We start from the raw sequence: 15458 nt of genomic DNA on the forward strand, positions 1-15458 counted from the left end.
CTCATCAAACCATGATTTATTATTTCCCAGCTTAAACTGAGACACTACTACATAGCAATCTTTCTATTGCCAAGGCTTTCGAAACATTGTGCATTCACAGCAAGTAATTCCTAACTAGTGATGATTTAACGCCTAATTTACTTCAGAAGCTGAAGAATGCAGTAAGATATCAGTTTGAAGGCATCAAAGGTCTCAAAAGCATGTATACCACCCACCTCGGCTGCCACATCATGCTACGTTTAGTGCATTACAAATTAAGAAGCCTTTGGATCAAACAAATATCTTATTGAGTTTGGCACATGACGTACAATTGATTACAGTTATAATCCAATGTAGTCACAAGACAGCAAATTTGCAATGAAAACAGAGATATGAACACATGCCAGCTTACATACATGATGCCACAAAAGAACATCTCCCGAGTAATAGAACCAAATAATCAACCTGCATAGGAGTTCTTGAAATCAGACAATTTTATATTACTAGGTTCAGTTTGGGAAAAGTGTAGATCAATTGACATCATGATGACATACCAAACTTTGTGAATATATTTATCACTGCATCATTAAGAAACTAGAGATGGGGCATCTGAAGCTGTAAGGGGAGCGACTTGTTTACTTAGAAGAAGTGGAGACAGTGCCTTGACCACAATGCTCATATTAGGCCTAAACTCAGCTTCGTATTGCACGCAGAGAGCAGCCACAGCAGCAAACTGCACAAATAACACAAAATCTTCACTAGCATCTCACAAAAATGATCTGGACTGTATGGAATGAACAACATTTAATTTACTAAATGGTTTGCAGAAGCTAAGTACATAAATGCATGTGTGCAAATGCTCGTGCACACTCATCCAACATGAGAGAATCAAGCATGCATAAATGAAAATAAAAAGGGCGCAGGATACCTTTGCAACTGCCTTTGGTGGATAATCTCCATTCATTCTTGGATCTATACATTGTTTGACCTTATCCTCACTCAATCTAGGAGTTGCCTGCATAGAGGTGAGAAGAGATAGACATTACAAGACTGGTTATGTCATCAGATATACCCCATATGTAATGCTGGCATTAGACTGAAGCTGATGCTAAAATTGGCATATTACAGAAAACTACCATGATATGGTGTCACTGCATCAATTCAATATTCAAAGAGTAAAAGCTAGAGTGATATGAGATAACAAGGTGTCAGTTACATTCTGTCGACAGACTAAAACATTGAAAATATCATAGTGGCCAATTACTTGTGAAAAAGATACTGATTAACATTCTTTCAAGTGCCCTACCAACCATGTTACCTATTTATTTAACCTGCTTAACTGTGAAGGCCAATATGCTATGTGCATCATGCTAATCCAGAGGCCAACATATGAATGGCTTCAGTTAGCCAATTAGTAGGCTAGAGTGACAAGGTTAACTGACCCAGTATGTATAAGTGTTTCCATAAACGGTTAAAGAAAGATCATATACAGAATCACTAACTACATAATGCAGAAATTATTTTAAAGATGGACATCTGAAGGAACACAGATACCCTGAAACAAGAGTCAACTGCCATGTACTGGATATTTCACAAAAAGAACACAGTAATTTCAAGTAATTTTATGACTTTTAACTATGCTTATTTATTCAAAAAATGTTAACCTACTAATGTTGGAACAAAATAGACAATTAGCTTAAAACTTGCTGCTCAATTCCATATAATGGAGCATTAAAGAGCCAAAAAACAGGGATGTTATACTGTTATTTTGTGACTTCAAATGACATTATTTTCTTTTCTGCATGTAGTAGGACTTTGTTCTGAAAATTATTTTCTTCTTGCTAGACAAAAGGTTTCTTTTAATGTTTTATAACCAGTCACAGGTTTCAAAGCAATGAATTGACCAAACCTGAAGAGGTTGGCAAAGGGTTCCTATACTGAAGTTTTTTTTCCAGTGCAATTCCTAGGAGAGGTTAATAATATACAAATGTGGCTCCACATTTGTCCTCTTTAAGGAATAGGCATTTTAGCTTCTAGGATCTTTGTAGAATCCAATCACAATCACACAACATCACCAGTCATAATAACATCCTATGTGATTGAACTTGGATATTAATCTCAAATAGATAATGGATCTTAGAGTTTGACACATACTCTTCTAATCAAGGATACCAAAAAAAGCACCAATACAAAACATAGGCAAAGATATAAGGACAAATTTAAAATATTTAAAGTGAATTTATAATATCAGTTTATATGCTTAAGAAACACTGTTACAGCCAGCTATTCTATTTGATATCTAAAAATAACTTGTTTTGTTAAGTATTAAAATATCCATTTTCTTTCCTCTTCACTTCTATCTTCTTTTCCTCTTCTTAACGCTTCTCATTTAATTTTTTTTATCTTTATATCTCTATCCCCCCAATCGCATCTCTGGATTGTAAAAGCCATTTGGCACAGAATCAATTCTTCCTTGGAGACCCAAGTACTATCTTGTGCACATGCAGGAGAATCAACTAGTGTGATGGCAGCTGAATTCCTTCCCTCTCAAACACTGCATCCCTACCCCACCCCTCTCTTGTTATCTCTGCCTGTAGCACAACAACATTAGTTCAAGGCTTCAAGCGGCAGAAGCTCTTCTGAGATTATGGTGGCATAGAGGTACTACTACTCCACACCACTTCCTCTCTCTCCATCTTCTTTGCTTCTTCTTTTCGTCACTGCCAAAGAATCGACAGGAATCACCCAGGTAGTAAATTCCTGCTCAGATTGGTGAGTTTGATCAAGCTCAACTGAAAATTCACCAATTCTAGTTGCCTGGTCATTTCCAGATGAATTTAATACAGATCCAATATCCTCACTCTTACTCCATCATGTAGTCACAATTTTTGTGGCGGAACACCAAATCTAAGCATTGAAGTCAACACTATGATTCATCCTCTATATACACACGAGTGCACATACACACATATATAAATGTATATATACCTACACATATATAAGTATATATGCATATAAGTTTCTAATTCTCGGTCAGGAACCGATACAGGTCCTTGGGCATATCAGTTCGGCAACAATGTGGTGGAGAAAAGGAGGAAGTGGCAACAACTCAGGAGTGAGGAGGAGGCAGTAGTGGCCACTAACGGAAAGGAGGAGTTGGCAGAAAAGAGAAGTGTGAGAGAGAGAACATGCGAGAATAAATGGGGAAAGAAAGAAACAAAATAAAAAGGTGACAGCTGTCTCATAGAAACATCTAGGGTGGTAGGTTAACCACCCAGTGCACCTATATATACCAGCTAGATTTTCAAATTTTCACAGGATTGCACAGTATGGTAAGTGTATCAGATGGTATGCCTGTTCTATGTATCATTCATAAGTTGTGCTAGTAAAAATTGATCTGCACTTAAAATACTGTAAGCTTTTTGAACATTTCATACATGTATAAGAATATGTATGTGTATATTCTCATCAGAGACTTCATACTTTAGATTGCATGAACAAGTGATGAGATAAAATTTGCAGCCAATAGTTAAGTAACAAATTCTTACCCAAGTAACCAGACTTTGCTGCCCTCTGGGCATTGTGTGGTCAACTGGTTTCCTGCCAGTCAGCAGCTCCAGAAGAACAACACCAAAACTATATACATCACTTTTCTGTGTAAGCTGGCCTGTCATAGCATACCTGCATAAGTTTTGATGTTATTCACTAAAAGAAGTAATATGAATGACATTTAAGCATGCATAGTATTTCTGCCCAAATTAGATTAACATGTCTTTAAGTTCCATGATAAGATTTATCTAGTTGCTACAAGAGAAACAGATTCAACTAGTAAAACAAAATTATCTAAGTCTAACAGAAAAAATAGATGTTGTTGATGAAGACAGAAATTTACAATTGTTATCACAGCATATGATCAAATTTATAAATGATGCTAGGCCATTTGATTCTAGTGAGGTGGTTCAACACAAGGTTCGCAATACCGTACCGTACCGGAGTTTCGACCTGGGCTCGGTACCGGTACGGTACGGTATACCGCTCGGTACACCCAGGTGTACCGAGCGGTATATTCAGGCGTGCTGAGCACTGTAGCAGTGCTACAGTGCTACAGTGCTACAGTGCTACAGTACCGGACCGGTAACAGGCGGTCCGCGTACCGGAAGCCTGTCGGACCGATACATACCGCCCGTACCGGGCGGTATGGACCGGTACTGCAAACCATGGTTCAACATTTCTTTCACTACTAGCTACAACCTCTATAATGACTAAAGCCAGCCAATTATTCTCTATGAATTATTCAACTATATACCGTACTAGATTAACAAGGCTTATGGAGCAGAATATTTTCTTAAGTTTGGACAAAAAACTCTCTCCAACAAATAATTCCACCATTCAAAACACAAGTGCCACAGAAGTAACATTTTATATGTTCTGAGGACATAGAGCCAATCCTCAATTAGAGATCCCTTGTTCATAATTATCTGAGATTCGATTCCCAAGGGAGAAGCAAAACAAGCAGTAAAATACAAGGAATTAGGAGATTAACCTATCCAATTAGACATCTGAATCAATTGGAAGCCACTGATAAACCAATGTGGTCCAAGAAGTTGCAAATGCAGATTGTTTGTGTTATAAAATTATACAAGTATTCTACATATTAATTACTTTAAATTTATTTGCTTATCATATGGGACACTACTTGTCTTCTGTTACTGCCTAAGTTCTATCAAATCCTTTTCTACAAACATGGAAGAAGCCAATAAATGAGCACATAATTGTAATGTAACAAGTGTTTTTTTTTAACTAACACATTTAACCTGGTTACAAGAGTGTACATGCAATTTACTTACAATAAAAGTGTTGCCAGGATGAGCATGGTTTATCTCTAAAAGAAATCATCTGAAAACAAGTTTCAACATGGTGGAAACAATCAAAGCCCTCAAATTAACAAAAAAATGGATTTCTTAGGTAGGTACCACATCCAAAACCACCTTGAAATTCAAAAACATCAAACTGAATGCCATCCAGGGGATAAAGGACTCAAAAGAATTGTAATCAGAAAGTTTACTCCATATGTAATTGGAAAAGCTGCTGATCTTCACAAACAAATAATGTTTTCTTCACATGATTGCTAAAAGTTCACTGAATCAGAACTTATTGCCGGCTTTGCCTATCGCTCCCTTTTCTATCCTATAGGTACTGGCTGCACTAAGGTTTTTGTTTCAACCAAGTATCATCCCAATCCAAATCCTACAATAGTATCACATAAGTCTTGATACACATAATGACTGAATACAACCAGTACATGGTCACATCACTCCATATACTCATCAACATGCAATGGAGTAAACAAACAGCTTGAAGCCTTCTTTCAAATCCTTTATGATTAATACATCTAAAGCATGAATAGTTATTTTTGACCTACTTAACCCACATCATAACTTCTCATGTTCCATCTTTCTACCTTTTCCTTGTTAAAATCTCTCTCTCTCTCTCTCTCTCTCTCTCTCTCTCTCTCTATATATATATATATATATATATATATATATATCACCTACTTTATGCTATAAGACCTAGTTCACCTTACTAACATAAATACAAAGATATTACCTGTTACAAGAGCAATTACCTAGCACAACAAGCAGCATAGTTGAATAGAAACCATATCACAAGTGCATAACTTTGAATAAGTAAAAAACCAAGCCAGCCAAAGGACACAAAAGGATCATGAAACATATGAGCATTATAATGTTGAGGGAACTTAGGGTCTCCAAGTTGTGTAATTACTCTGGTGCATGATAACCAAAAGTTCCAAGGACACGAGTTGAATGGAGACGAGCAGCCATATCAGGTGCCTGATTTAGGAGATTAAAATCTGCAATTTTTGCTTTAAAGTCCTCGAACAAAAGGACATTGCTCGATCTGATGTCACGATGTATTATAGAAGGCTGAACCTTCTCATGAAGATACTCGAGCCCCTTTGCAGCATCAACAGCAATTCTGACACGCTGCATCCAGTCAAGTGGGGGACCAGGTTGTGCGCCTTGAACTCCTTTTCTACCTATAGTTCTACTAAGAGTCAGAATCCTTGTTTCTTGAACAATAGAAACAGTCCAAATGATATAAAATGGCTGTCAGAAGAATCTGAAATATATGGCAACAGCACATGCCATACCATGAAGGATGCCAAGAGCTGTCAAAATAATGAGAAATGTGATATATATAGCAATAAAACATATCATACCATGAAGGATGTCATGTAAAGAACCCATTGTAGCAAATTCATAGGCCAACAATCGCAGATTTCCTTCAACACAATACCCCAACATTTCTACAACATTTTCATGCTTCAACCTCGACACCACTGAAACCTAATGTTCAAAGCAGTGGGAAGTCAACTTTTCAAGGTCACACAACCAAATGACAGTAAACAGAATTGAGACTTATTTATTGCCCTGCAAAGTCTGTTAGTTAAGATGAAAGAGGCAGAGAAATTCTTGCAATAATACTCTACTAGAAGACATACCTGAGCCAAAAATTCAGCATTGGTCTCGGACTCTGATGAAGAATCAAGTTTTTTCAAGGCCACCTGCTTCTCATCGTTTAAAACTGCAAGATACACTCTTCCATATGATCCCTCACCTACCAAAGCCTTTGATCCAAAATTATCAGTCTTATCTTTTAATTCATCTAATGAGAGTGCTGGCACTTCTATCGGAGGTGGTGCCTTGGGGGGTTCATTTTTGGGACCAGCAGAGTACTTTGGCATGCCTGGACAAAAGAAAAGAAAATAACAGCTAATGCAACAATGGGAACATAGGAAACAGCACAATAAAAAAAGTTGCACACAAGAGCAAGATATTGCAAAAAAACTAAAGAAGAAAGAGTAAACAATCTAGATGTTTAATATATGTCTGAAAAACAATATATAGAACATTTTGTAACTACATCTAAATCATACATGTGATATTCTGATTTATTGAGTGAATATGTAATAATGTAATTGAGAGTTTCTCAAGGAATATATAAACAATCATGTCATATTTTATGACAACATCTGAGCAAGATTGTCATAAACAGAAAAAAAAAAATTACATTCTTATTACTGAATATACAACGCATTTATCAGAAAGTAAAAAAATTGTATGATGAAGAACCATCTAAGTTTATAAAAGATTGTAGAAGAGTTTATTCTAGGCAAAGAAATCAGCAGAAAGGATTATAGAAGAATTTATTCTAGGCAAAGAAATCAGCAAAAAAAAGTTAGCCCAGAAACTCGTAAGAGTTGTGTGGGAAAGTAAAGAGTCTTTTGATCTTTCTAGATGCTAATCTTGGGACTCTAATTTTGTATTGAGTCATTGAGTGTACTCTTTTTAAAGCAGTGATAAGTATTTAAAGCTGTTTAGGTCTCCTAGAAGTTCTCTAGAAGTCAAAGGAGGAAAGTCTAGGAGGTTACTCTTGGGAATCATTACCTTAACAATGGATGAAACAGTTCAGATTTGAACAAAAAAAACTTCCTTCTTCTCTCTTCCAGTCTCTTATTCTACTCTCTAATCTCACTCCACTCTTGCTCTCTTGGTCTCTCTCTACTTCTCTTACTGCTCTACATCATTGCATCCTTACTGTCCCATAAGTATATAGTTCTACAAGGTCAAGATTTCATGACTTAGTGAAGCCACAGGCAGATTCATAATGTAGTCATCTCATCCCCAAAGATAAATTGTTTGAACTTCAGCTAAGGTTCTTCTACAAGTCTCACTGTTCCAAATCAAAGGCTGAAAAATATTAAGGATTCAGATGCTTATCCTTTAATACCCCCATGCTCCTCTCTCTCCACCTTTCTCTTTCCTCTCTCCCTCTGTCTCTTCCTTCGCACAACCTTGCTGTTGTCACTCAGATGCTGAAAAATATTAAGGATACAGATGCTTATCCTTTAATACTTTTATGGCTTTACCATATATATTTTTTATTTTTCTCTTAGCTTTCACCCATGCTCCTCTCTCTACACCTTTCTCGTTCCTCTCTCCCTCTTTCTCTTCCTTCCCAGAACCTTGCTGTTGTCACTCACTGCATTGCTGGGTCACCACTCCTTCCACCTCTGGTATGCGTCCTTGCCGGCCTCCTCCTCCTCTTATCCTCTTTCGCCTTTACCTCACACTCTGCCAGTCGACTTTTCTCCTTCCTCCTCACTCAGAAGGCTGAAAAATATTAAGGATTCAGATGCTTATCCTTTAATACTTTTATGGCTTTACCATATATATCTTTTTAATTTTCTTTTAGCTTTCCCCCATGCTCCTCTCTCTCCACCTTTCTCTTTCCTCTCTCCCTCTGTCTCTTCCTTCCCGCAACCTCGCTGTTGTCACTCACTGCATTGCTGGGTCACCACTTCTTCCACCTCTGGTATGCGTTCTTGCCGGCCTCCTCCTCCTCCTCCTCCTCCTCTTATCCTCTTTCGCCTTTTCCTCACACTCTGCCAGTCCACTTTTCTCCTTCTTCCCTATTCTCTCCCCCATGTCTTGGTCCAAACAATACCAACCCATACCAAGTCTCAGTGCATCAGTCCACACTTGAACTGTACTGGTCTAGCTATCAGCTGGTGTCAACATCAAACTAGAATTGTAAACCTTAGATTGTAATCAAATCCTCCAATTTAAGTATAACTATTTCATTTCCTTTCTTGCTAATAAAATTTAGGAAATAAATATTTAACATTCCAAGTTGGGTGATATTATTTTTGTCAATAAATTAAATAAAATAAATATTAATAATATAAAAAAAAATCTTATGTGAAGTGCTCACCTCCTCTGAAGAGGGATTCCTTTTGTTCGTTCCTCATCAAGCTAAGCTTAGTAGTAAGAAGAACGAAGAGTTACATCGTACTAAGGAGAGATAGGTTCCTTGGCCTTTCTTGAAAAATAAAAATTTTCTTCTATTCCTTTAAGTGTTTAAAATTTTATTAAAATATGTTGTAATTATTCATACTATATGTAGTTTCTAAAATTTCCTTTTATTCCTTTATGTATTTAAAATTTTATTTTTGGATTAAAACATGTTGTAATTATTCATGCTATATGCAGTTTCTAAAATTTTCTTTTATTCCTTCAAGTGTTTAAAATTTTATTTTTGGATTAATACATGCGATAATTATTCATGTTATATGCAGTTTCTAAATTTTTTATTTTGCATGCATAATACTAGATGATTAAAAATGTTATTTTCTCCCTTATGCAATTTTATTTTTAATCTACTACTATTTATTATGTTGTAATGACTCAATGTTAATCGTTAAATAGTTTGATTATAATTTCATGATGCTATATTTAAGAATTGAGGGAATTGGTTAGTATTTGGGCTAAAATCAGTTCGAAGACCAAGCCATGACTCATAGACTAAACCCAGCCAACACGCCAAGCCCAGGAAGTAGGTTAGGTCCTAGCCTATAGGCTAGCTCGACCTAGCCCAACATGCGTAGTCAAGTATAGTGCACATGACCAATCCATGAGCTCTAGGCCGGCTCAACTTGGTATAGTGCATGCACAATCATGTGCAGTGCACATGACCAATACATGGGTTGGCCCAACCTAGCCTAATGCCATGCAATATAGCCCATTGTCCTTGCTTTATTTAATTTAGGCCTAAACATTAATTGAACCAAATCAGATTTGATCAGTTTAAATCGATTCAAGATAATTATGAATCGGTTTGACTTATTCAAATATGTTTAACTTAAATTGAACTCAACCTAATCTAAATTATACCAGCCTAAGGTGATTCCAGATCGATTAAATAAAAATTAAAGACCAATTCAATTAGGTTCTTGTTAAATAGAGTTTAATTAGATCAATTGAGTTATGATTCAAGCCAATTGAGAGCTAATTGATATTATTTGACATTAATGATGTTTGAAAGATAAAATAAAATGTTTCAATATATTATTTCATCTTGATATGGATATGACTAGTATGAGATGATTTTATTTCCCTGTTGAGGGTAGGTAAAACGATTCCCTTCGAAGATTGGTGGGCCGTCATACGTGACGATTGGATGGTTCCTACATCCACTGTTGGGAGAAATGTGTCCCCACTTTGGCAGGTGAGGGACACCACTCCATCTGCTATTGGGGGTGTGATATGAGTTTGTCTCCATTTGTTGTTAGGAACATAAACTCATCCCGTAGGATAAAGCCTCTTTATCCGTAGGATGACTGACCTTTAAACATGTATTTGTTTTATAGTTAACTTATAGGGGTTCTTACTTAGTGTTGTCGAAATTTATTCGTTTTGTTTTTTATTTTCAAAGCAACCTCCCAATAGCACTAAACTGAATTCCAGTGAAAAACAGACCCTCCATTATCATTAGGTAGAGTCAATTGAATTTTATTTTTGGATTGACATCACTATGTTTCTTAATAAGGCTTATGGCTATTTTTTATTTATATTTTAATGAATAAATAAATTATAATAATATTTATAATTTATACATATTAATAAAATAATGTTTATTTATTTGACTCTTGATGTACTTATGAAAAGATGTTGTAATTATATGAAAAACAAAATTCTAGGATGTGACATAGATTATATCATAAAAAATATAATAAATAAGTACAATGCACAATAGTTTCAGGCTCGAAGGAATATTACTTACCCCATAAGACAAATAATATAAAGGTATTAGACCAAGATATTAGGTTATGAAGGGACCAAAATCGTGGTTTATGTTAGTGAAGTACAAGCTAAAAAATTCAAGTAGTGAAATAACATAATAGGAGAATAAAAAGCAAAAGAATAAAAAAGAAGCAATGCATAGTGCCACGAACGGTCGTCGCGCACCCGCAACATCTTCGCTCAATGAACTGTTTGTCGCTTTTGCATGCTTGTACAGATGCTTGGTAGCATGTTTTGCTTTGGTTTTGTATGTTTTTGTTGAAAAAATGTAAGTAAGAATAGTTCGTAGCACTACAGTGCAACCGCTCACCATGCTAGGCAAAACTACCCCAAAATGATTCCGTTTTTGTGTGCCACGACATGTTTTCTGCAGACCGTAGTCATGCACAAAATGTTAGCCATCTCAGACCCCTAGAACCCCTCGGGTGGCGCAGGGGTGGATGGGGCTTCGGGGTAGTGTTAGGCGTTGATCGGCATACACAAGTTCACACGTTAACTTGACAGAAACTTGCCATCGCACCCGACACCCAGTGAGCAATCGTTTGTGGACTTGTGATTGTTTGTTTTGCCTTCTAAAGTCCTTATTTTCTCATTCCTCTCTTTTCTCTCTTGCACTCAAAGTGATTGTTGAATTGCTTGTAAAGCTTCCCTCTTCGCGAGACATCAGCACTTATCCGCCGTTAACTTTCAAACTAATCAACTTGCTCTTTTTATAGGTCCTACGAGACTTGAGCGAGGTTGCAAATTGGCTGACCCTTTGCAGATGCATATCGCGACATTGCATCATGACTTAGGCAATCCCAGCTAAGTCCAAGACGTTAGCGCAAGGGTGCTTCATGGCTTAGGCAACTCTAACTAAGTCTGTGACTTTGCCGCAAGGGTGCCTCATGACTTAGGCAATTCCAGCTAAATCCATGACATTAGGGTATAATGGGCGTGTAAAAGGAAGTTAGAATGCAAAAAATGAAAAAGAAAACCTACTAGTGTAATGATCCAAGTAGAGGATCTCTAGAAGTCACCACAACAAAGACTATATATTTCTGCTTTAGCTCTTCTAGAATATCAATGCAGTAGGCACAGATTTCAGAATGTAAGCAAATCAAAGGACATAATGAGTATGTGAAAGTGAAGTTAAAAATCAAAATTGAAAAAGAAAACCTACTAGTGTAATGATCCAAGTAGATGATTTCAAGAAGCCAAGACATGCAACAAGCGCTGAGGATAGGACTAAAACCTAGAGAAATACACTTTAAATGTCTCTCCTTTAACAATGACTTCAGAGACCTTCATGGATATCTGCTTTGGCTCTTCTAGAATCTCAATCCAAGTAGATGATTTCAAGAAGACAAGTTATGCAACAAGGACCGAGGATAGGATTAAAACCTAGAGAAATACACTTTAAATGTCTCACCTTTAACAATGACAACAGAGACCTTCATAGATATTTGCCTTGGCTCTTCTAGAATCTCAATCCAAAAGGGGCAGATTTCAGAGCACAAGCAAATCATATGACATAATGAGGAAGAAAAAAGGAAGTTAGAAAGAAAAAACTGAACAAGAGACCTACTAATATAATGATCAAAGTAGATGATTTAGAGAAGCCATGGCATGTGACAAGGACTAGATAAATACACTTTAAATGTCTCTCCACTAAACCCTAGATTCAATGACGATAAAGATCTTCATAAGGTATCTATTTTAGCCCATCTAGAATCTCAGTGCACAGGGTGAAGATTCAAGAACATAGATATTTTAGAAAAACATCAGGATACTTCACAGAAAGTAATTCTTGTATGTTTATTTAACACGTCAAACCATATACCATATGCATCATCTGTTGGGCTTGTCAGGTATTCATTTTCATGAGCATGGTAAGAACCGCCCAAATGACGAGCACAGCAAAGCCAGCGCCGCATCTTACTCTTCTTTGTCTTCTTTATGTGTTGTATATATCTTCTAGGAGGAGTGGCATAAAAATTGTGTTAGAACATGATAGAAATTCAAATTCCAGATATCTTTAATTTTATAATGTGAGAATGCAAACAAGTATGTGGTACTTGATATTCTCTAGTAAAATAAGTATCGAGAATGGAATGCAAAACAGATTCCCAAATTCTGAGAAACTTAAACGGTTAATACACAGACTACAGACCAATATCTCGGAACAATTTTGTCCAAATCATGATTCATAAAGGACAACATTCTTATCCCAATCATGATCCATTCAATAAAATCTTCTGTTTGACTCATGATCCATTCAATAAAATCTGCTGTTTGACAAACACATTGTAGTAAATGCACAAGATCGTGGCCAGTGACGGTATAACAGAAAATTAAATAAAGATTAGAAAAAAAGAGCACAAGAAAAGCAAGATGAAAAAATTGCCCGAAATGCAATACCGGCAATTCAGAGACTTTGACAACCATAGGGTGCAGAAAATGGACACCGCTATGTTGCTGACGAATTCAGCCCTTCACTGGGACCAAGAGACAGGTAGTTTCTTAATCTTTATAATATTTGAGTCATCGCATTTCATCCTCAAATAAGATAAGGTTAGAGGACATGAGCCGTTACCCAAAAAGAAACATACGAACAAATTTCAATCGGTAAAATATACGAAAAAAGATGCATATGGAACCATAAACTCCACCATGTTTTGCTAATTCAGAATCATAATGGATGTAGATCGCCATCTAACAACAGAAACATGCAGAAACAAAAGTTGATGACAAGAACAGGTAAACGTGTAGCCAATCGCTTTCAGGAATCTTTTCGCTCAATCACACCAGCGTCGGATTTCAACCAAAGAACCCCAGTAGAAAGCCTCCAAGAAAAAGACCCTAACAGAACAAAAAGAGACAATGGGCATACGCCAACAAATACCAGGTCACGTCAAATCAAACCAAATAACAAGATCGGCAAAACCAATGCTTAAAAAGAGAAATCCAAACAAATGCAGTCAAATGAACAACTAAGAATCGCCCGATTCCGGCAAATACTCTCCATGTAACTCGTTCAAAACCCAATAAAGGATCCAAGAATACGAATTATGGGACCCTTCTTTGATGGGAAATATCACCTGATTGAAATAAGAGAAGGGAACCCTCCTCGGCTCCAGCCAGCCAGCCACCCACCCCCAAGGTTGGGGATAGGGTTAGGGTTAGGATTCGAATGGAAGCGAGGAAGAGAGAGAGACGAGAATGGCGAGGAAGAGGGTGATGAGAGGAAAAGGAGGAAGAAGAGAGTCACCGCCTACTAGCCGCTTGCCACGCCAGCGGAGCTCCTCCTCTTCGCATGCAGAGCCTTTTGCCGTGCGCCACTCCTTTTCCCTTGTTCCGTTTCTTTCCAGGTTGGCAACTGTTAGTTTTAAAAGACTTAGACACAGGTTACCCATGCGCTTAACTTTCTCATTATTGGACACTGATGAAACTAAGTGCGGGTCCCACTTGCACTCGGTCGTAACGTACCTTCGGTAATGGAGAAACAACATTCCAAAGAAATACATCTACTTTCTCGCACAGCTGCGCGGCAACGAGTTGTTTCTCCTTATTTTGAGAATACGCTATGGGCCCCAGTGGGCTCCGCATTGACGTCGATTAAGCACGGAGGAAGATTCGTTGGGTATGTAAACTTGAGTAAAAAGTATTAGTCTAAATGTCTGTTCACGACGTGGCATAAGGCAGCTGGCCCACCAGAAACCTGGGGACTCGTGGCATCCGGCTCCCGACAGCTCTATTTTAATTTAAAAGAATTCAACCAATGTACCCGATCACTGCATACACCGCTATAATGATTGTAACGGATTATGATGACTATTATTTATTACACCGGTCAAGTTTCATGATTATAAAAAACAATTTATCAAATGACAGCCTCATTCTTATTTTTTTATCATGTGATGCACCACTATTCATTTTTATTGAATGATATTTTTTATAAATATTAATTTTATTCTTATTTGTAAAATTTTTAAAATCGATTTCTATTGATGAATTAGTTTAGGACAATAAATTAGTTCGGATTAACTTTGTTTAATCTCAAATTTTGATAATGAAATCAATTGATAAAATTATGAATTAATACGTGTTTAAGATAAGTGACGTAGGAAAAATTTTGATCGTAGACTTGAATCATGGAAGCAGAATATAATATTGGGTCGGAGAGTATCCTGTAAGATGATTGGTCGATGTACTAGAGGATAGACTTCGTGTCATGAGTTCAAACATTGGGCCAGAAGAATTGGACATTATGCTAAGATAATCGGGTGTTACAAGAAGTCAATATGTCAATTGGGCAATACACTGAATGAAAGGATAATGTATTGAAGGATCGAACGAAGTATCGGATATACCAATGACGTGCCAGACAACATAGGCTTCATAAATGTAATTAAGTTTGGTCGAAGTTTAAAGTCTAATTGAGTCAGTTTTGGGGTGTAACTATGCCAACTCAATTAGGAGTCCATTGGCCATGAGTTGGAGTTATTTTGGGCCAAGTGGATGGTTCATTCGGTCATATATCCCTGAATCCTTGCAGATCTCTAGGAGAGGGTGAAGGAAGTCAAGCGTCCTCCTTTCTAGCGGTGATCTACACAACTGGGCTACGACGACGCTTCTCAAAACTCTAGACCTGCTCTGAGGTGAAGAGGTGGAGGAGAATAGGAAATGCAAGTAAAGACTCTGGCCTATGAACCACTGAATCCCTCCTATTTATAGAGGTCCCCTGTCAAACCCTAATGGATCCTCCGCTATTGGGTATTGGATCTGCATACAATTACCCAAGCCTTTTAGATTAGTAGATCTCTATCCAATAAT

General features: G+C 37.1%; 1 protein-coding gene across 4 annotated transcripts; it reads right to left on the bottom strand.

Moving 5' to 3' along the window:
• Positions 1–264: 264 nt before the first annotated feature.
• On the bottom strand, positions 265–13943 carry LOC135628770 (PTI1-like tyrosine-protein kinase 3). Of its 4 annotated transcripts, none has more exons than XM_065135671.1 (9): positions 13724–13943; positions 12466–12596; positions 6503–6747; positions 6221–6347; positions 5764–6037; positions 3528–3660; positions 908–994; positions 534–712; positions 265–444 (listed from the first exon to the last, which is right to left on the bottom strand). In XM_065135671.1, exons 2-8 carry the CDS (start codon positions 12557–12559, stop codon positions 566–568), a joined length of 1107 nt encoding a protein of 368 aa, XP_064991743.1. In that variant the 5' UTR covers positions 12560–12596; positions 13724–13943; the 3' UTR covers positions 265–444; positions 534–565. The 4 variants fall into 4 exon arrangements, with proteins under 4 accessions (XP_064991743.1, XP_064991744.1, XP_064991741.1 ...); XM_065135672.1 differs by having other exon boundaries at positions 12466–12599; XM_065135669.1 differs by having other exon boundaries at positions 13894–13913.
• Positions 13944–15458: the final 1515 nt, after the last annotated feature.

Source organism: Musa acuminata, chromosome BXJ3-1, assembly GCF_036884655.1.
Source record: "Musa acuminata AAA Group cultivar baxijiao chromosome BXJ3-1, Cavendish_Baxijiao_AAA, whole genome shotgun sequence".
Taxonomy (NCBI): Eukaryota; Viridiplantae; Streptophyta; class Magnoliopsida; order Zingiberales; family Musaceae; genus Musa; species Musa acuminata.

Excerpts from the sequence above, each read along its gene's own strand:
- LOC135628770 (XM_065135670.1), bottom strand. The coding sequence starts at position 12,151 with ATGATTTGCTTGTGCTCTGAAATCTGCCCCTTTTGGATTGAGATTCTA. Across the intron at positions 6,348-6,502 it reads ATGCTGAATTTTTGGCTCAG|GTTTCAGTGGTGTCGAGGTT; the intron begins GTATGTCTTCTA and ends TTTGAACATTAG. Across the intron at positions 3,661-5,763 it reads TTTGGTTATCATGCACCAGA|GTATGCTATGACAGGCCAGC; the intron begins GTAATTACACAA and ends AAACTTATGCAG.